Source organism: Bos grunniens, chromosome 12 (assembly GCF_055505025.1).
Source record: "Bos grunniens cultivar Pamir isolate PY7600 chromosome 12, Bosgru_T2T1.0, whole genome shotgun sequence".
Taxonomy (NCBI): Eukaryota; Metazoa; Chordata; class Mammalia; order Artiodactyla; family Bovidae; genus Bos; species Bos grunniens.
In genome coordinates this window covers 84,385,703-84,408,946 of record NC_141176.1, presented here as the reverse complement: position 1 = coordinate 84,408,946, position 23,244 = coordinate 84,385,703, and the positions used below count along the sequence as shown (strand labels likewise).

The 23,244-nt window shown below is 38.8% G+C and overlaps 1 protein-coding gene across 2 annotated transcripts in view; it reads right to left on the bottom strand.

Annotated features, from left to right (window-relative positions):
- Positions 1-23,244, bottom strand: part of ITGBL1 (integrin subunit beta like 1) — a 233,405-nt gene that overhangs the window by 57,574 nt on the left and 152,587 nt on the right. Inside the window, exon 8 of one of the 2 annotated variants that reach the window (XM_086330522.1) lies at positions 21,334-22,752. The exons of the other annotated variant lie outside the window; for it this stretch is intronic. Within the exon in view, the coding sequence (XP_086186648.1) occupies positions 22,733-22,752 (20 nt within the window). The 3' untranslated portion in view covers positions 21,334-22,732. Of the gene's footprint in view, positions 1-21,333; positions 22,753-23,244 lie in introns of those variants that run through there. 2 annotated transcript variants of the gene reach the window in all.

Sequence of the window (23,244 nt, the reverse complement as noted above, 5' to 3'; positions counted from 1 at the left end):
ACCCCACTCCAATATTTTTGCCATGGACAAAATTCCATGGACAGAGAGGCCTGGTGGCCTGTAGTCCATGGGGTCACAAAAAGTTGGACACGACTGAGCTACTGAGCATGCAAAGTACATTTCATTCCTACCAAATTGTCTACACAATAATGTCACTGACTTTCTTTGAAAAGGGGAGTTTAGCTTCCAATAATGACCCCTCAACACACCTTAAAATTATGTCCAATGAATGACAAGTGAAAATATTTTTTGATATATTTTTTCATTACAGATCCTTCCTTTCTTCTATCCTTACATTGCTATTGTTCAGTTGCTAAGTCATGTCTGACTCTTTGTGACCCCATGGACTGCAGCATCCCAGGCTTCGCTGTGCTTCACCACCTTCTGGAGCTTGCTCAAGCTCATGTCCATTGAGTCCGTGATGGCATCTAACCATCTCATCCGCTGTCATCCCCTTCTCCTCCCGCCTTCAATCTTTCCCAGCATCAGGGTCTTTTCTAATGAGTGGGATCTTTGCTTTAGGTGGCCAAAGTATTGGAGTTTCAGCTTTAGCATCAGTCCTTCCAATGAACACTCAGGACTGATTTCCTTTAGGATTGATTGGTTTGACCTCCTTGCTGTCCAAGGGACTCTCAAGAGTCTTCTCCAACACCACAATTCAAAAGTGTCAATTCTTCAGTGCTCAGCCTTCTTTTTGGTCCAACTTTCACATCCATACATGACTAATGGAAAAACCATGACTTTGACTTTACGGACCTTACATTAATATTTGGTAATATAATTTATGGGGCTTCCCTGGTGGCTCATTGGTAAAGAATCCACCTGCAATGCAGGAGACACTGGTTGGATCCCTGAATCAAGAAGATCCCCTGAGGAAGGGCATGGCACCCCACTTCAGTATTCTTGCCTGGAGAATCCCACTGACAGAGCCTACAGTCCATAGGGTCACTATGGATGGGCTACAGTCCACAGGGTTGCAAAGAGTCGGACTCAAATGAAGCAACTGAGCACACACAACATAGTTTGTCGTGTACTAGGAACATTCCTTTAATAAAGGGCTTTCTTTTATTTTAATCAGTGTTCATTCAGTAATAATTAAATGGTGCAACACAAGTAGTGAGAATTAGTTTTTGTTACAGAACTAAGTTCCTGCACAAAATCAACAGAGTCATGAGCAGATAAATTACATCAGATTAATTTGAGAGCTGGCAATGTTGAACAATGGGAAAATATAGTACCAATTCCCAGGAAGTGTACTTTTTATGCACATACGGAATTCCCATGAAAACCAAGAGTAAAAGAGGTACTTGGCATATAGTAATGGGCACATTTCTATTTGTGTGATGAAGCCAATGATGAAACAATGATTGATGGCCTTAAAATTATTGTTCAATCATTTTGACTTTGCTTCCCCCATCATCGATTTGATTTCAAAGCCAATCCATGCACATACACATATGCTCACATATATTCACATCTTTATGGATATATACAGCACAGATCGAATTGAAATATTTTAAAATACTTTTATTTGAAAATACTATCACATGGAAGTCACTGAAAAGGCCAGCATGTACTGAAAATTCAGGTTCAGCAAAGCCTGCTCTAAACAACTCCTGATGTATGCTCCCGTTTTGTCACTTTGGTGATCAAAACATAAAACTCTTTATGACTATAAAAAGAAAAAATTTTAACTGGTACCCGTGCAAGTGTCTAGATTTAGTAGATTCAAATATCAGCCTCCAAGAACAGTTAATTTCAGAATTAAGTTGGATGTGATTATTTAATTATATCATATACAAAATGACTCTAATTAAATTTCTTCATAAAACATATTTGATGGTATCAGCTAGAACAAAAATTAACAAGGCAGCAAACGGAATCTTTGGCACTCAAACAAATACCATGAATGCTGTTCCCAGCACAAGATGTGGCAATATCAATTCGGAAACACTGGAACACACTGAAGTATTAAAAATCATGACCAGTTTATTACACAGAGGATGTGAGGAATCATGATATGTTATAACGTCTCCTTCCCATCTCTGCAGAGCACACACTGAAGCTATTTTTAAGTGATTCAAGGCACGTAAAAATACCCTGCTTACCTAGCGCTAGAACTCAGTGTCTCTAAAGAAAGTCAAAGAAAAGGTTCCAATTAATTTTTTAATCGGTGAAAATATAAGTAGGATATCACAAGCCTATAATCTACAAATGTTTGAACAGAGTTCCAATCAAACAGGCAGAATCTGCATTTATGGGGAGCCCGACATTCTCCCCAGTAGCCCTTCATTAAACAAGAGGTCGTGCAGGCTTCTGACTCACTCAGCTTGGAAATGAATCATAAGATTAAATGACAGTAAACTAAGGTAACTTTTGCCCTAAGCAGATACATGTTTGATGATTAGAAGCACAGGTGCACTTGGCACTGCCTAATGAGAGAGTCACTGTTCTCCCCGACAAAAAAGCCTCTGTGAAGGTTTCTGATTCCCCAAAGTATATTTCCAGATTTAAATGTTCTATTCTGAATTGCCATTGGGAATCAATTGGCTAACATTAGGAACAAACTGAAAAGGAAACACATTCTGCATTTTTTCAATGTATCGTGTAAAACAGTAAAATGGAAGGGAAACTGTCAAAATGTGGTCTCTTGCTGCTGCTGCTGCTAAGTCACTTCAGTCGTGTCCGACTCAGCGACCCCATGGACTGCAGCCAACCAGGCTCCTCCGTCCATGGGACTTTCCAGGCAGGAGTACTGGAGTGGGTCTCTTACCCTGGGAAAAGCACATTCAATCTCATCAGTGAGTAAACTGACTAGTAATTCTTAGAGTCCTATAGGCTCTGTATTTTGCAATAGTTCATTGGAAACTATGTCACTTAGAGTAGATATGTGGTTGGGTGTTGATGGTTAGACAAACAGTAATGGTTTCCTCCACTTTTTATTTCGATACTGGTCAAACTAGGCCAAAATTAAACTATGATGAATATAAATAGTGAAGCATTTTTAGGATGGATTTTCTACAGATTCTCATAGAAAAGTAGAAAATCAACACAGCGAGTGTTTAGAGTATTAGAAAAGGCTTGATATGTGCATCTTTATTCATTGCTGTTCAGTCGCTCAGTCATGTCCAGCTCTTTGTGACCCCCTGGACTGCAGCATGCCAGGCTTCCCTGTCCTTCACCATCTCCAGGAGTTTACTCAAACTCATGTCCATTGAGTTGGTGATGTCATCCAACCATTTCATCCTCTGTTGTCCCCTTTACCTCCCACCTTCAGTCTTTCCCAGCATCAGGGTCTTTTCCACTGAGTTGACTCTTTGCATCAGGTGGCCAAAGGATTGGAGCTTCAGCTTCAGCGTCAGTCCTCCCAGTGAATATTCAGGGTTGATTTCCTTTAGGATGCACTGGCTGGATCTCCTGAGTCCAAGGGACTTTCAAGAGTCTTTCCACAGTGATTTTGGATCTTTATTCATATATAATCAATAACTTGTATATACTGTTCAGGTTTATATTATTGGAGCTAATCCAAATATATAAGAAGCTATGGTTTAATCTTCTTTACTTGAGTGCTTTCAGATTAAGAGATGTTTTTTCTGTCCCTACCGTCTATACTAATGAAGTATTTATACAACAGCAAGAATTGAAATGGAGCCACATTTTAAGTATTTCTAACCTCTGAGAATATAACACAATCATGTTTTCAGTCGCTACGTAATGTCCAACTCTTTGCAACCCCATTGACTGCAGCCTTCCAGGTGCCTCTGTCCATGGATTCCTGAGGCAAGAATACTGGAATTGGTTGCCATTTCCTTCTCCAGGGGATCTCTCCAGCTCAGAGACTGAACCCATGTCTCCTGCATCGGCAGGCAATTCTTTACCACTGAGCCACCAGGGAAGACCAACATAATTATACTCTCTTTAAAATAAACTTTGAGAGTTTTTTTTTTTTTTTTTACTGCATATAACTATATGACATGACATAATGTTGTAATTAACATAAGTAATTTGCTTATGATTAAAGTGGAGTTTATTTCAAAGAGATAATATTTCTATTCATTCTATTAAAATACATATATTATTTTGGTTTTTTTATTTGGTTTATTTATCCAGATATTTAACATGTGTTTAATTTTCTTTGGTTTGAGGTTTTGGGGAAAGGGGGGTCAGGGGTGGGGATAGGCCACTGACTAAATCTTTTGCTTCATATAATATTTTGGGCTACAAAAGCTTGAGAAACTCTTATCTGCTGAGGTTGCACAGATCATTTAGGCAACCAAAATTATTTTTTTTAAAGTATGCATGAATGATAGGAAACTTCCCAGATAATTGTGCATTCTCATTTTCTTTTGGACTATATAATATGTAATTTACATGTTCCCAATACAGCTGTTACAGATAAGACATACCCATGAAGCTACAAAAGACAAATAAAAATAGAAATTGAGTCTACTTGCCTATAAAATGAATTCTTTAAAAGGAGCCCGACATTGGAAACACACACACACACACACACCCTTATTTTCAAAAGGATCTATATATTTTTTCTAAATGTGGGAAGCACTGGCCTTGGTGATATCACAGAACATGAGAACCTCACTGCTGCCTTGAAGCATTTTCCCTCGCTGGGGTGCCAGGATCACTCTTCCCTCCAGCCTTTCCCCAGCTTGTTTTCTTAGTTCATTCACTTGTTATTGTTCAGTTGCTAACTCCTGTGAACTGTTAGTGACCCCATGGACTATAGCCCGCCAGGCTCCCCTGTCCTCTGCTATCTCCCAGAGTTTGCTCATGTCCATCGAGTCGATGATGCCATCCAACCATCTCATCCTCTGCCACCCGCTTCTCCTTTTGCCCTCAACCTCTCCCAGTGTCAGGGTCTTTTCAAATCAGTTGACCTTCACATCAGGTGGCCAAAGTATTTGAGCTCAGCTTAAGCAACCAATGAATATTCAGGGTGAATTTCCTGCAGGATTGTCTCGACTGATCTCCTTTCAATCCAAGCGACTCTCAAGTTCATTCAGAGCTCAGCTCAAACATCAGGTTTTCATCCATGGCCTTTTCTGCTGATCCCTTCTTCCCCCTTCTTCCTGCAAATACCACTCGCTCCCCACGGTCACACTCAGTCCTCTCTTATCAGTCTCTTCATTGTATTTAGGATTTCAGAAGCTCGTCCCTTCTGTTGGTTTGTTTCTCCCACTGGAATGTAAGAGATTTGTGAGCGCAGATATATTTCCTGTTTACTGCGTACGACTCACACCGAGAACACTTGGCAGAGAGCAGATGCACCATAACACTTATTTTAAAAATAAAGCTTTTGAGAAAGCTAGTCCCAAATGCCTTGCCCAATAGATGCGCTAATCTTTCCTCATAAAACATCTTTATTGGAATCTTTCCCATCTTAATGGGAAAGTACTTCACCTTGAATACCCCAGGTTTACTCATCAACACAGATCTCCTAAGCACAGACCTTGGATTCCAGACCTTTTACCGCCTCTCCTTTGAATTCCTCATTTACTGCCTCACTAACAATCAAACCTTCAAGTATCTGTCAAGTTTAACATGTTTATTTACTCAACTAAAAGCTTCTAAAATCGGCTAATAATGTTTCCCCATTCATTCATCTTACTGGGACCTAGTTTCAACTTTCAAACGTCAAAATCCTAGCCCATTTACTCCAAAAAAATCCCAAGTAAATAATATTCAGAGTTTTAAAGAGTGAACATTTTTAACTGGAGGTTTTTGCACTGAGTGGTAAAATTTTATTTAATTAACTTTTAATGGAAACACCAATTCTGGTAGAGAAGGTTTTACTTTCTGTAGTTGCCCATTGATTAAGATACTGCTGTCTCTTCAGTCATGTCCAACTCTTTGCAACCCCACAGACTGTAGCCCGCCAGGCTCCTCTGTCCATGGGATTCTCCAAGCAAGAACACTGGAGTAGGTTGCCATCCCCTCCTCCAGGGGATCTTCCTGACCCAGGGATTGAACCCGCTTCTCTTATATCTCTGGCATGGCAGGCAGGTCCTTTATCAATAGCACCACCGGGGAAGCCCAGGTTCAACAAACAACTGTTGCTGTTCAGTTGCTAACTAGTGTCCAGCTCTTTGTGATCGCCATGTACTATAGCTCACCAGGCTTCCCTGTTCTTCACCATCTCCTGCAATTTGCTCAAATTCATATTCATTGAGTCAGTGATGCCATCCAACCATCTCATCCTCTGTTGCCCCCTTCTCCTCCTGCCCTCAATCTTTCCCAGCAGTGGGGTCTTTTCTAATGAGTCGGCTCTTCTGACAATATTTCTTGATAAACTTGATCGTCTGCCCACATAATCTTATTTATTTATAGCTTAACATTTTGTGTATTACCACACTGTTGTATAATTGAAAGAAATCTCTTACCAGAATTAATGTGGTTAACTCTGTAAATCTTATTTTCTCTCCTATAATTTGAAGGAAAAATATCTAATTAACAGGATTATTATGGTAACTAAAAGCAAAGTAATATACATAATCAGCCTAGTCTGATATCTGGCATAAACTACGAGGTATGGGATATTTCAATAATTTTCTCTAGATTTTGCTGCAATAACAGCCACCAAATTTCACTGACATAGAAGATCAAATGTTTATTTTTTGCTCAGGTTACGTGTGGGCTGCAACTTTTCTGCACATATTTTTCTCATTCTGGTCAATGGAATGGCCACTGTCTGTGAAATACCACTCTTTACAGCAAAGGAGAAAAACAATTGAAAAAGCAGAAGAGGGCTTTTAGAGCTTCTCCTTAGAACTGTACATCCTACTCAGTTATCATTGGCCAAGACAAGTCACATGACTAAGCTTGTTGTCCAATGAGTAAATATCCTTTCCCTTTCCCCACCCCAAGACAGCCATATAAGTCACAAGGCAGCCGACATGGAAAGAACTGGACACAGTAATAAAATCTACCACACCATCCCACCCCCTTAAATAAACCAGTGACACGGCTTAATAACAGCTCACAATTGCTCTTCAGAGGCCAGGTGGATATAGAAACAGAAAATTTTGTCCAGAAGTAGATATTCATTATGAGTACGCCTTATAGTGGTTTCAGTCAGTTCAGTTCAGTTCAATTCAGTCGCTCGGTCGTGTCCGACTCTTTGCGACCCCATGAATCACAGCACGCCAGGCCTCCCTGTCCATCACCAACTCCCGGAATTCACTCAGACTCACGTCCATCGAGTCAGTGATGCCATCCAGCCATCTCATCCTCTATCATCCCCTTCTCCTCCTGCCCCCATCCCTCCCAGCATCAGAGTCTTTTCCAATGAGTCAGCTCTTCACATGAGGTGGCCAAAGTACTGGAGTTTCAGCTTTAGCATCATTCCTTCCAAAGAAATCCCAGGGCTGATCTCCTTCAGAATGGACTGGTTGGATCTCCTTGCAGTCCAACGGACTCTCAAGAGTCTTCTACAACATCACAGTTCAAAAGCATCAATTCTTTGGTGCTCAGCCTTCTTCACAGTGGTTTACCAGAACTCAAATAAAGGTCAGATCAGTGATCTACCTTGAAATTCAAGACTCAGCAGCTGCTCCCACCATACTCTGATATTCATGCACTCCTTGAAATACAAACTGGACAGTTAACTGTTATTCTGAGCTCTTCAACCAGTACCATGAAAGCCCATTATCCAACAGCATTCCTCTGTTCTGGACCAGAGGTATTCTTCTGGGAACTTGTCAGAAATGAAAAATTTCAGGCTCCACCCCAGATCTGCCGATCTGAAACTCCTGGAGATTCTGATGTACCTTAAAGTTTGAGAACCACTGCTTTGTCTTTGACAGCAATCATCAGAGATAAAAACAGTATTACCAGATGAACTTATGGCTTATTATGGCTGAACTTAGTCTGTGACTTAGAAGTTTCCCTTTTCTGAATCAATATTTCAGAAAAGCAGCATTTTTACTTCCAAAATTGAAAACCTGACCATCTGTTTTCAAAAAAACTAAGGTCAAGACAGAAAAGAATGCATTTTCCTCCACAAATTATTTTTTGAATGAGGATAAAAGTTGTATAAATAGATCCATATTATTGTGTATATCATCCAGAGAACCCATATGATTATGTGTAGTGTGTATTACTTTTTATTGTTGAGAAATATTTCATTTTATGAATTGTCGCCATTTACTTATCCATTATTTTCTTTTTTTTTTTTTTTTGCAGACATTCATCACTTACATTGGGTTAACATCTAAGTGGCACAGAGTATATTTTTTCCAAATTATAGGTGTTCCATTTTATATTCCTAACAGCAAAATATGAGAATTCTGGGCTTCACATCTTCACCAACATCTGGTGTTTTTAGTGTCTTTGATTTCATCCATCTAATGGTTATACAGGGGTGGATAACTGACTGAGATTTTCATGGATAGTTCCCTGATAATGATGCTGAATACTTTCCCATATGGTTTTGCCAAGCATATGTCTTCTTTTGTGAAGTCTAATCAAGTCTTTTCCCCATGTAATTGAGTTGTTTATCTTTTATTACTGAGTAGTAAAAGTTGCTTATACATTTTAAGTACAAGTAATTGTTAGACATATGTATTGAGAATAAGCTATCCTACGTGTGATTTTCTTTTTCATTTTATTACCAGCACCTACACCTCAGTTCAGTTGCTCAGTCATGTCTGACTCTTTGTGACCCCATGAACCGCAGCAGGCCAGGCCTCCCTGTCCATCACCAACTCCCGGAGTTTACCTAAACTCATGTCCATTGAGTTGGTGATGGCATCTAACCATTCATCCTCTGTCATCCCCTTCTCCTCCTGCCTTCAATCTTTCCCAGCATCAGGATTTTTTCAAATGAGTCAGCTCTTTGCATCAGGTGGCCAAAGTATTGGAGTTTTAGCTTCAATATCAGTCCTTCCAATGAACACCCAGGACTGATCTCCTCTAGGATGGACTAGTTGGATCTCCTTACAGTCCAAGGGACTCTCAGCATATTAAAAAGCAGAGACATTACTTTGCCAACAAAGGTCTGTCTAGTCAAGGCTATGGCTTTTCCAACAGTCACATATGTATGTGAGAGTTGGACTATAAAGAAAGGTGAGCACCAAAGAATTGATGCTTTTGAATTGTGGTGTTGGAGAAGACTCTTGAGAGTCCCTCAGACTGCAAGGAGATCCAACCAGTCCATCCTAAAGGAGGTCAGTCCTGAGTGTTCACTGGAAGGACTGATGTTGAAGCTGAAACCCCAATACTTTGTCCACCTGATGTGAAGAACTGACTCATTTGAAAAGACCCTGTTGCTGGGAAAGATTGAAGGCGGGAGGAGAAGGGGACAACAAAGGATGAGATGATTGGATGGCATCCCCGACTCAATGGACATCAGTTTGAGTAAACTCCGGGAGTTGGTGATGGACAGGGAGGCCAGGCGTGCTGCAGTCCATGGGGTTGCAAAGAGTCAGACACGACTAAATGACTGAACTGAACTGACTGAACCAGTATCTTGATAACTAGAAGTTGACTTTTTACTATGAGGCAGTTCAATTTATCAATTTTTATTTTATGGTTTGTGTTCTTTCATTTCCTACAAAAATCTCCACCTAACCCAAGGTCGCTAAAATATTGTCTCATGTTTTCTTCTAGAAACTGGTAATTTTAGCTTTGACATTCGGTTATTTATGGTGTCCATTCATTCTTTTTCATACATTTATTTCATCACTTCAGCATCATTTTTTAAAATTCTAACCATTACTTTAAAAAAATTTATTGGAGTATAGTTGCTTCACAATGTGATGTTAGTTTCTGTTGTAGCACAGTGAATCAGCTATATACATATATCCCCTCTTTTTTGGATTTCCTTCCCATTTAGGTCACCACAGAGCATTGAGTAGAGTTCCCTGTGCTATATAGTAGGTTCTCATTAGTTGTCTCTTTTATATGTAGTGCAGATGTTCAAGCTGGATTTAGAAAAGGCAGAGGAACCAGAGATCAAATTGCCAACACACATTGGATCATAGAAAAAGCAAGAGAGTTCCATAAAAATATCTACTTCTGCTTTATTGACTATGCCAAATCCTTTGACTGTGTGGATCACAACAAACTGTGGAAAGTACTTAAAGTGATGGGAATACCAGACCACCTGACCTGCCTCTTGATGAAGGTGAAAGAAGTCTGTATTTAGGTCAAGCAGCAACAGTTAGAATTGGACATGGAACAACAGACTGGTTCCAAATAGGAAAAGGAGAACGTCAAGGCTGTACATTGTCACCCTGCTTATTTAACTTATTTGCAGAGTACATCATGTGAAATGCCAGGCTGGATGAAGCACAAGCTGGAATCAAGATTGCTGGGAGAAATATCAATAACCTCAGATATGCAGATGACACAACCCTTACAACAGAAAGCGAAGAAGAACTAAAGAGCCTCTTAATGAAGGTGAAAGAAGAGAAGTAAAAATGTTGGCTTAAAACTCAACATTCAGAAAACGAAGATCATGGCGTGTGGTCCCATCATGGCAAACAGATGGGGAAACAATGGAAACAGTGAGAGACTTTATTTTTTGGGTTCCAAAATCACTGCAGATGGTGACTGCAGCCATGAAATTAAAACATGCTTGCTCTGTGGAAGAAAAGCTATGACCAACCTAGACAGCATATTAAAAAGCAGAGACATTACTTTGCCAACAAAGGTCCATCTTGTCAAAGCTATGGTTTTTCCAGTGGTCATGTATGGATGTGAGAGTTGTACTATAAAGAAAGCTGAGCACCAAAGAATTAATGCTTTTGAACTGTGGTGTTGAAGAAGACTCTTGAGAGTCCCTTGGACTGCAAGGAGATCCAGTTAATCCTAAAGGAAATCAGTCCTGAGTATTCATCAGAAGGACTGATGCTGAAGCTGAAGCTCCAATACTTTGGCCACCTGATGTGAAGAACTGACTCATTTCAAAAGACCCTGATGCTGGGAAAGATTGAAGGTGGGAGGAGAAAGGGATGACAAAGGATGAGATGGTTGGATGGCATCACCAACTGGATGGACCTGAGTTTGAGCAAGCTCCAGAAGTTGGTAATGGAGGAAGCCTGGCATGCTACAGTCCTTGGGGTTGCAGAGTCGGACACGACTGAGTGACTGAACTGAACTGTAAGCAACGTTTGTTGAAAGGCTTGTCTTGATGACCAACTATATACCCATGGGAACTCTCTTCATTTTTGTTTTTTATATAGTTTTGTATAAACATCTTTCGTATTCTATCATATCCTGTCACTATAAAATAATGGAGCATAATTTTTGATACCCAAAAAGTGAGGTACTGACACTACAATGTTTCCCCCCAAAATACGAAGTTCTTCAATTGACAAATTTAGGCAAAAAACACAAGTTCACATGCTGCAATTAGTTACTTTGACATCTTTTAGCACTCTTGCAATGTTTCAGTGTAATCTAAGATAGTATGATGTGTGTGAAAAATGTTTGCAATTTCTTCTGCAGTTTGTCTATGTGGGTGTCCAAAATGTATTTATAAAAGCCTCATTAAATGATTTTCCTCATCTGAGGAACTATTATACATACATACATACATATATATATATATATATATACTGAACATCTATATCTACTTTTACAAAACACGGAAAAACACTGGGAAATTCTTCATCACTATTTCTTCTCATTTGTAAAGAAGCTCTATCTAAATATAAAATCATAGCAAATTGGCTTTAAAGTGAAAATGAATACTAGCGGATAATTACAGCAAAGGATTTCTCATAATATTTACAGCTTATAAAATGATATATCTTTAGCCATTTGTGGTCAAATATAATTCCATGAAACATAGGCTCTGTGAGATGCTTTGTGCACTTTTTTGAGAAAAGTTCTAGGATCAGGGACTTCCCTGGTGGTCCAGTGGTTAAGAATCTACCTTCCAATGCAGAGGACACAGGGTCAGTCTCTGGTTGGGGAACTAAGATCCCACATGACGCAGGTCAACTAAGCCCACGCTCCACAACCAGAGTGAAGCTCCTGCACTGCAACGAAACATTCCATGTGTTGCAACTCAGAACAGATGCAGCCAAATAAATAAGTAAATATTTTTGTAAACATTCTAGGATCAATTAAAATTTTCAAACATATTGGGTTGGAGACAGTTCAGGAATGTCCTTACTGTAGGAGGTACCTTTGCCTTTAGCAAACTGATGGTTGCTGCATATTTCTAAAGAGAATAGAGTAAACCACCCAGTGATGGCAAGAACTACAGAACAAGCACGGTGACAAGTCAAGTTAAGAAAATACACATGCTTCTAAAAAGTTTTTTAGCCCTACAAGATCTTTTTTTTCTTTGTTGATTGCAATAAGAGATATAGCTTCAATGAAAAAAAAAGTCATGCGGGAGAGCTATTTGAGATAAGAGAGCTGGGTGAGAAGGGGAAAAGAACATAAAAAATCAAGCACATTTGTAACATTAAAGTCTCTATGGAGAAAAAAATAAAGGGCAGACTCACAAGGGGGTGGAAATCAGTCTCATCAGTGATTTTGAATAAAAATGACAATAATTTCAAAAAATGCAGAAGAAATGAACAAAGACAAAATTATTGGCAGATGATGCTGGCTGTAGGTCTATCCGATCTACGAATCACGGGTCTTCCTAGGAAGAATCAGGCATAACAGTACAAAAAGACACTGAAAAATCATTGACCAAAGCATTTTGAACCCAAAATCAGGTCCACAAATCCTGAAATTTTGAAATTTGAACCCTATTTGAAATCCTGAACCCAAAATCAAGCTACAAATGATTTACCATGCTCCAGGGAAAGAATGCAATTGAAAGAGATTCACATCATGATAGAAATTAAATATAAAGATGGCAAATAAATGTGGATCACCTACAAAGGATCAGATTTATTATAATTAAAATACCAGAAGGAAATGGAACATTTAGATAAAATGTTATCATTCAAAATAAAGATTTCTAAAGGGAACATGATGTTAAGGTTTGGGGAAAACAGAAAAATAATTTTAGATATTCAAGGTAAACTACACAGAGAAAATTCTTTTAAGAACAGAGAAATGTGAATAAAAGGCATCAAAAACACAGGAAACGTGGAAAATAGGACCAATTATAAGCACTGTAATCACTACTTACAGTAGTTGGGGTTAATAGCTATTATGCTGCTAAGTCGCTTCAGTCGTGTCCGACTCTGTGTGACCCTACAGACGGCAGCCCACCAGGCTCCCCCATCCCTGGGATTCTCCAGGCAAGAACACTGGAGTGGGTTGCCATTTCCTTCTCCAGTGCAGAAAAGTGAAAAGTGAAAGGGAAGTCGCTCAGTTGTGTCCAACTCTTAGCGACCCCATGGACTGCAGCCTACCAGGCTCCTCTGTCCATGGGATTTTCCAGGCAAGAGTATTGGAGTGGGGTGCCATTGCCTTCTCTGAATAACTATTATAAATAGGGTTAAACAGTTCAATGAAAATGTCAAAAATACTATTTGAAACAGAAGCATTATGAAAGAGTCATAATTTAATTTTATTTAGTGAATTCTAAAAATCTAAAGTTATAATAATAATTTTCAGTGAGTAAAGATGAGGGGAAAATGAAATGAAGATAATCTTTCATGAAAGACAAATGACATCGTTCAACTGAAGACCTTGATAATTACAAAAATTTATACTGACAATGTTTTTAAAATATTATAAGAGAATCAGAAACATAAAAAGAGATATATTTATTTGCAAAACATTGGAGATTAAAACCTATACAATGCGTTTCATACTGGCATTGAAACAAAATTCAGAAAATAAAAAATGGCATGAAAAATGATAAAAGAAGTTGGCAGGAGTAAAACAAAATATATCAGGATAATAAACTCAAATACTTTAATCCCTACCCTCTTAAAAGATTCACAGATTCAATAAAAATTTTTAAAAATCAAATATTCAAATATGTGATGCCCATAAAAGATAAATCTGACTCAAGAAAATGAATAAAAGTAAAACTGTTGGTGAAGATTTATCAAGTGTATAGTATGAAGAAACAGTAGCATAAATTTCAGACCTAGCAGAACTTAATATAAAAAAACTAAACAAACAATGTCATATGAGTTTGTTCTTTTATAATTTGAATGTTAATCAATACATAAAGTCATGAATTTTTTGTCCATATCATGTCTCATCAATATATATGATATAAAAAAACTACTAGAAACAAAATGAGAAATTGATTATTGTTATGGGAAATTTAGTACTCTCCTTTCTACCATCTAGGGAAGAGAATGGCAACCAATTCCACCATTCTTACCTGGAGATTTCCCCTGGACAGAGGAGCCTGGCAGGCTACAGACCATGCGGTCACAAAGAGTCAGACACCACTGAGCGACCAACACTTTTCCGTCCTGGATAGATCAAATCTAAACAGGATCATTTAGGATCTGGACAAACTCATTACTAGGGCTAATTTCTTTAAACTACCCAAAGGGGTTCCCTGACAGCTCAGTTGTTAAAGAATCGGCCTGCGATGCAGGAGACCTCAGTTTGATTCTTGGGTGGGGAAAATCCCCTGGAGAAGGATAGGTTACCCACTACAGTGTTCTTGAGCTTCCCCTGTGGCGAAGCTGGTGAAGAATTCGCATGCAATTCAGAAGACGTGGGTTCAATCCCTGGGTTGGGAAGATCCCCTGGAGGAGGGAAGGCTACCCATTCCAGTATTCTGGCTTGGAGAATTCCATGGACTATATAGTGCGTGGGGTCGCAAAGGGTCGGATGTGACTTTCACTTTCACCCATAGAACATTTACCAAAATTGACTTTATACCTCACACCCATGCGTGTGTGTGCTTGATCGTGTCCGATCCTTTGAGACCCCATGAACTAGAGCCCACCAGGCTCCTTGGTCCATGGAATTTTCTAGGCAAGAATACTGGAGTGGATTGCCATTTCCTCCTGCAGAGGATCTTCCGACCCAGGGATCGAACCCAGGCTTCCTGACTGCATCTCCTACATTGGCAGGCAGATTCTTTACCACGTGAGCCACCTGGGAAGCCTCCATATGATATACTAGTTCACATAAAAATCACTCAAATATTCTAAAACGTGATTTCTTTATTTATGTTATATGATCACAATGCCATAAAGCTAGAAAGAAATAAAATCCCCAGGGAAAAAAGGTAAGTGAAAGTGAAATTCTTCAATGCAGACTACACTTTGAAAAGCAGTGAAAAGTAAACCACAAAACCTATTACAGAAATTAGTGAAACAGAAAACTGCACAATTAATCCTCATTTAATCCTAACAAGAGTCTTATCTTTACTCGCAGACAAGATAAAGGAGAATCAGAAAGGTTACATGACCTCTGGTTAGTGACAGCATGAAAGTGTCCAAACCAGGACTTCCATTCAGATCTCGTCTTCTATTTCAGGTAAAATTTCAAGATACCCCATTGGCTTTCTGTTGAGTAAACTAAGATCATCATCAAAAAGTATTTAATTAGCCAATCTCTGGGTTCTAAGACTTTTTCAGTTTTTTGAAATTAGGATGAATCTTGAAATGATTTCCTTTAAAAATGATGTACTTTCATTGCCTGAGGAGAGGCAAATTAACAACACAAGAAAATATCTGATTAGCTTTTCTCCACAATTGAATTAATTTTAATAAGAATGTGTGCAGCTGGATTTTAATTTAAATTCAAATCCTTCATGTGTATTTTAAAAAACCTTTACAAAGCACTGAAATACAAGGAAGCCATTGTGTGTGCAATAAAAAGAAACTTCCACAAGAAAAGCAAAAATCAAGGCATTTAGAAATTGCTAGGTTTCCTGGAGTAAAACTAGGTGAAAGAGATGTGACTGATTCTTTAGAAGGCCCATCATTCATGTACAAAGGCCAATCAGCGACTAACGTTTAAGGTCAGCTGCTTGTCTTGAGGAAAGTTGTTATTCACTTACAATTCCTTTTTAAAACATTGAAATGCCCACAAATCTGTTATTCTTTTTTGCACCATGAAATTAGAGTGCCATTTTCAAAATGCTTCACAGATCAAGGAGTATGGGAAAGGGTCTGAACATTTATGGGTTATGATGATGCCTATTTTAAAATAGCAAAAGAAATTATGAAGAATTTGCAGCACTGTTTATGAAAAAGACTTAGATTTGTTATGGATAATAAAATTAATAAATATTTGCTAATTTTAATTTTTTCTCAAAGTGGGCATTTTATATAACATTTCTACTCCCAACACTGTTATTTACTTACTGCCAATCATTGGTCTGTGGGGTCGCAAATAGTCAAACACATCTTGGCGACTGAACAGCAACAAAATCATTGGTCTGCTTCAACACTGAATGTCTTAAATCTAGGAAATAGGCTATGCTGGTTATATCAGGCTGTAAGCATTTTTTTCTGGACCGTCATTATCCCTTTCTACAGAGCTGTCAAGAGAAAAGAAATGGACATTCATCCACTGCTACCTGTTTCTGAAGTTTCAATTTGTGGTTATTTCACTGAACACACCAACTCAAATTTATTCTATTAGGATAGTGAGATTAAAGCTGACAGAAGCTTTAATCATCACAGAGCCTGAAATATCAGTTTCATTTCTACTGAGTGTTCGAATAATTAAAGTTAACAACAAATATAATATTATGAAAAATGATGAAAATAATTAGGCTTCTCTTTCAGGAGGTGCATATATCACTTTTAGTTTCCGATTTTTAAATGTTACTTCTAGGGCCTGTTCAAAACACTGAATTGAAATACTACCCCATGAAGAAAAACCATGTAAAGTATATTTCCTGGCCTCGTCAATAATTAACACAATCTTTCAAAATAAAAAAAGGAACTTCCTTCTTAAACCTTAATTTGTCAAATGCTTAAATATCAACCTTCCTGTGTTGCATGTTGAGAAAGCATTTCAGAGTCTAAAGGTTAAGTACATTCCTAGTGTATTTAAGTTACAGATTTCAATTTCCTCTACAAATTTACCATCCAGCTTGGAAGGGGCCAGCACACCTTAGTCGTTAATTTGTCTCCATCAAGGCCGAAAGGCAGGCCCTCATAATAACCTGATAAATGTGTTTCCAGTGGGCAGAAGTACAGTGCCAAGACATGAAGTAGAATGATCCAGAATTAAAAGATGTGGTGCTAGGACAGAAAAGGATTTTAAAAACATGCTCGGATACCTCAATAAGTCTTTCTGAATTTATTATCATTATTTTCTTTTAGGATTTCATAGGGATATTTCCCAGGGCACTCTTTTGCCTGTCGTCATTGAAACCAGAAGAATCATTTTCCCACTGTGCTAAGAAAAAAGTCTCAACATTGAGACATTGCTATAATTTTTCACAAGTTCTCCAAAGCAGGCATCATCACTCACCCTGACATCCTCTCTAAACCCTTCCTGTCCTAAACAGAGGCAAAACAGGTTTGCAGACCTGTAACAAAGGAACAGTGAGGCTCTTATTAATCCTCCTGGTGAATATCAATCACCCAGGGATGGTGTTAACAATGCAGATTCTGATTAAGTGGGTCTGGGGTGGGGTCTGAAATTCTGCCTTTCTGATGAGTTCCAAGATGACGTAATGCTGCTATTGTGGATACAAGGACCACACTTTGAACAGTAAAGCACCTTGTACCTTGCTTGAGACTGGGCATTGGCATTCAACTCAACGGAGTCAGATCCCCCCATTTTTCAGCTATGAGAACCTTCACAAGTCATCTCCCTGAGTGCAATTTCTTTCTGGGTAGAGTGAAAACACCTACTGAGTATTTTTTAAAACATTATATAATTCATGATAAATTTATGTGATGCCCTTAGAACAGAAGCAAATGCTCAGGAAAAGTTAATGATTACTATGGCAGGACATGGACCGCTCAGGTGGTGCTAGTTGTACACAACAACAACAAACTCACCTGCCAATGCAGGAGACATAAGAGATGAGGGTTGGATCCCTGGATCCAGAAGTTTCCCTGAAGGAGGGCACGGCAACCCACTCCAGTATTCTTGCCTGGAGAATCCCATGGACAGAGGAGTCTGGAGGACTGAGAATCCATCCACAGGGTCACAAAGAGTCAGAATGACTGAGCGTAGGATCCAAATACAAACACAGAGTGGGGCCAGGTGAACTTTTTTTTGGTTTCGTACAAGAAAAAACCTTTAGTTGCAAATATTCTATGCCTTTAAAAATATACAAAGAAAAGGATTTTGATGAGATAGGATAAAAATCACAGGAGGCAAGGCAACTTCTCATAAAATCAAGGAAAACTGGTGATGCTGAGACAATCAAAACCAGTTATTAACTGTTGCAAAAGGATCAAGGCAAATAGACTGCAAGGGAACAAACCACATCAAACTTCTCCTGAACCATCTACCAAGCGGTTTCCGTCCCATTAGTTAGCAGCCAGCTCAGACATTTCAAGTTGGGCAGAATATTATTTCTGTCCACTTCACACAATGATGAAGTCCTTTATTTAATAAATACAAGATCAGAGAAGGGGACTGTCTCCATTCAAAGAACACAGTTATAGAGCCATCTAGTCCTACAGGTAACCCTCAAGCTACAGATGAAACCGAGTCATCCCCGAAATCAAATGAAATCTGTCATCTTAGAGGTGACTTCCCAGCTGAATTTTCATCGTCAAAGCAAAGACAGATGAAGTCTTACCTGGTAGGAACAGAACTAATTTAGAATTTGAGAAGGTGCATAAGCCAACAGTCTACCTATTTATAAGGAAGTGGTTCTCCTGATCCTGCACCAGGATTGTGTACTAAATCAGTCTGCACACTGCAGGCCATTGTCACCTTCTGTCACTTTATGACATCCGCCCTCCATCAGACATGATGATTAAAATCTACAACCTTTCATTTGGTAAAACAGGAAAGGTAATCATGAGAGCTGCAATTGTGTCACTGAAAAAACATCTCCGGCTTCAAAAAATAAGTAAGCTGCCTCAGCCTCTCCATTTATCTCTCAGCAGGGGACCATTATGGATGAAAACGTTCTGTCCCGGAAGCATTATCTCTGAATAATTACCTGCCTCTGCTCTCTGCACGGATGTAGCAGCAGCTCTTTTAATCTGGTATATGGCAGGATTCACAGATTGCACCTTATTACTATAAAAAATGCCTTTGCCACCCTCTACAAAAAAACGAAAGTAACTGTTAGCCACGCACGTCGTGAACCAGGCTGCAGTTCAGTTCATTTGCAGCCTGCTGGTGGGGAGGGTTCCTCGTCTCTTCCTGAATCACTTATCAACAAAAGAATCTGCGGGTGGCTCCAGCGGATTGCAGCGCCCAGGATTTGAAGGGAGGTCAAATCCTTGATGCTGGGCCCTCCTGTCTAACTCTCAGGAAAGTCACAGATTTAAGAGAAATAAAATGCAGAGCGGTTCAAGCCCCATGGCAGCACTGGACACAGTTATTCTTTTGATTTTATTCTTTCTCAACATTTGGGTTTCAGTCTGTGACCAACCCTAGGTGTGCCTACAATCCTGAGCCTGCCATCCACAGACGCTTCTTTTTCCTTTTGGAGTGACAGTTTATTTTTAAATCATTTCAGGTGAACACTTAAAGGCTCTGAACAGGGAAAATGAAATGCACTGTAGTTATTAGAGCATAGAATATAAATGTTTGCCTAAACTGGAGATAAATTCGGAAAGAAACAGTGTTTGCTTTCACTAAAGCAAAGGTTTTCACGTTTGAACAGCAACAGCAACGAGAAACCAGCAGAAACATTTTTTTCCAAATGAAATTATTAATAGATCCTTACTAAATAATACATATGTAAGTGAAATTTACCTGGAAGAAGCAAGAGATAGGGGTAATGGAATAGCAACAAATCCAGATTTTTCTCTCTCCCAAGTATCCTTTCTAGGATCCCTCCAGGATATCTCCAGAATACCTCTAGGAACCCTGGGGGTTCTGGGTCACCCTGTACCCATGACTGCTTAAATGAATACAAGACCCTGTATATATTGCTATTTTCAATACACTTCAGAGGGACATGCTTAATCAGCCTAATGGAATATTTATTAAATTGGTTACTTTAATTGTTTTATTCAATAAGGTATTTTGAATGAAATTTAAAACAGACTCAAAAGGCTATAGTATATATGCAAAAAAGTAAGATTTCATTTCTTTAAGATGTTCTATATTCTTAAGCTGGAGCAGCTGCTGTGGAAAACAGTATGGTGATTCCTCAAAGAATTAAAAATAGAATTACCATGTGCTGTGGTGTGCTGTGCTAAGTTGCTTCAGCCGTGTCTGACTCTTTGCGACCTTATGGACTATAGCCTGCAGGCTCCTCTGTCCATGGGATTCTCCAGACAAGGATACTGGAGTGGGTTGCCATGCCCTCTTCCAGGGGATCTTCCCGACTAAGGGATCAGACTGGCATCTCTTACATCTCCTGCATTGGCAGGCTGATTCTTTACCACTAGCACCATGTGCGAAGCCCAGAATTACCAATGAGCCACGAATCCTACTCCTGGGCACACATCCAGAGAAAACGATCATTCAAAAAGATACAAGCACCCTTATGGTCATAGCAGCACTATTTACAAGAGCCAAGACATGGAAGCAACCTAAATGTCCATCAACAGATAATGGATAAGGAAGATGTGGTATATATGCACAATGGACTGCTACTCAGCCATAAAAAGAATGAAACAATGCCATTTGCAGCAACATGGAGGGAAGTAGAGATCATCGTCTTAAGTGAAGCCAGTCAGAAAGAGAAAGACAAATACTATATGATATCATTTACTGTGGGACCTAAAATATGACAGAAATGAACCTATCTATGAAACAGAAACAGACTCCCAGACAAAGAGAACAGACTTATGGTTGCGAAGGGACAGGAGAGGTGAAGGGCATGGAGAGGGAGGCTGGGGTTAGTGGATGTAAGCTGTTATACACAGAATGGATAAACATTGGTTCCGATTGTATAGCACAGGGAACTATATTCAGTACCCTCTGATAAACATAATGGAAGGAAATATTTTAAAAGAAAAAAATATATATATAGATTGTGTTAATATATAGTATATATATATATATATATATAAAACAATCATTTTGCTGTATAGCAGAAATTAACACAACATTGTAAATCAACTATTCTTCAATAAAAATATAAATAAATAAGTAAAATGTTGTATGTGCAGATTATTCAGTAGACTACCCTGATGATCTCCTCCAACATGAAGAAGAGAGTTCTCAAGTCAGTTGTCCAGTTTATAATCTCGTCTTGCCTTGGATCCATGCAATGTGAAGGTTAAGTGTGATTGCAATGATTTTCTTTACAGCTTTGGAACTACAATGACTCAAAGCTAAACTCATTACCCATCCTCAGATAAAAATCAACAGGAGACCTGAGTTTTATAATTTTATAGGATATCTAGTCAGGAATCTATATGGAAACCATACAGAAGAGCAACTAAATGCATTTACATTTTAAAATGATGACACAGTGTTTCTGCATGTGGAATGAGAAATAAAATAGAATTCTGCATTAGGTATTAGGACAGAAATAAGAAAACAATTTCAGTACAAGAAAATATGAGTAATTCATTAAACAAACGTTTTTAGACTTTTAGAAAAAAACAAGTATTCATCATCCTGAAAGAGGATTACTTAAGAGGTAATCTCTACAAGTTTCTTACAGATTGTTGATCATACACTAAATATTAGATCACCCTATCACAGGGTCAAGTTAAATGAATAAACTACAGATTACATTATTGTATCAACTTTTAAAGTTTTCTTCAAATTTATGATGTTATTTTTAATAGAAAAGATTAAAACATACATGTTAAATGCAGAATAAAATCCATATTAATAATGTTAACCACAGTGACAGAAATTACCTATTATTAATGAATTCAAATTTTGTTCATCTGTCTGCAAAACAGAATCTACTCTATTAGAGAAAAGAGCATAAATAATGGAAAATTCCCATATTATTGCTAATTGACTCTAGAATTTAGTCACAGGTACAGGAAAATATATACACACATACCAACCTCACTCTAGATTCAATTTTTCTTTTCCCTTTTAGATCAGTGTCAGGAATGTAGAACTAAATCCATGGAAGAAGGCCCTGTATTCATTGAAATAAAGATTTTCCACTCATATCCACCCTGTCTTCAATCCATTAAAACATTTCCTCCCATTTCTTCTTGTTCTATCTCTTTGCTCCAATCAGCCCGGGCCCTTGACCCAAGCGTGCCCATCTTCACTTAAATCTGCACTGCCTCCAGCTGATTTCCTTGTCTGATCCAGGCTTTAGGGATAATCCCCCAACTTTCCCACTTCCTGGTTTCAATGATCCCCTCCAACCCTAATTTGTCAGGGCCAACAGTTTTATTCCCTTTTGACTGAGATAAAATCCTCTTTTTCCTCCCCCAGAGAAGCTGTTGAGGGTAAAAAAGTTGTGAAAAAAGCTTTCTTTTCGTATTATCTTCACATCAACACGTTAAGACTCTGAAAATCTCCAGTCTCCAAAGTCTTGTGAAGAGATGGACAAGAGCATTTTAAAGGTAGAATAAAGTCTCTAGAGTGTGGGAACATTTTTCAATGAGTAGGCACAGCTCATTTTAGGCTTAGCTTCAATCTGGCCTTGATCAGCTTCCTTATCTCTTTTCAAGTGAGGTGAAATAATAGTCAGAACGGTTGTAACTCTGAATTTCTATTACCTAAAAATCTAGCTTTTTATGAACTGTGAAACCAAGACTCCAGGTCATGATTATATTTTGCTGGAAGATCTTGAGGTCTATAAGGGGTTCAGGCAACCTGAATGAAAAAGAAACAAAAATGGAAATATTGAGCCTTCAGGCCAGAGATCAAGTCATAACAGTGAACGTATTCTGTAAGGCCCAACCCTCATTTGCAAACTTTGGAAAGTTGGGAAGAAATAAGTCTTGATGTATATATACAGAGTCATTTACAGCCAAATCATAAAAATTGTAATTCCATTGTACTCTGGATTTTGTGATGTTTGTGGTGTCTCTCTGCTTTAAAAAAGTACATTGGACTTCCCTGGTGATGCCATGGTTAAGAATAATACCTGCCAGAGCTGAGGACATGGGTCAATCCCTGGTCTAGGAAGATTTCACAAGCCCGGGGGCAACTGGGCCTGTGTGCCACAACCACTGAAGCCTGGACGCCCAGCCTGTGCTCCGCAATAAGAGCAGCCACAGCAGTGAGAAGCCAGTGCACTGCAGCTGGAGAGTAGACCCTGCTTGTCACAATCAGAGAAAGCCTGCACGCAGCAGCGAAGACCCA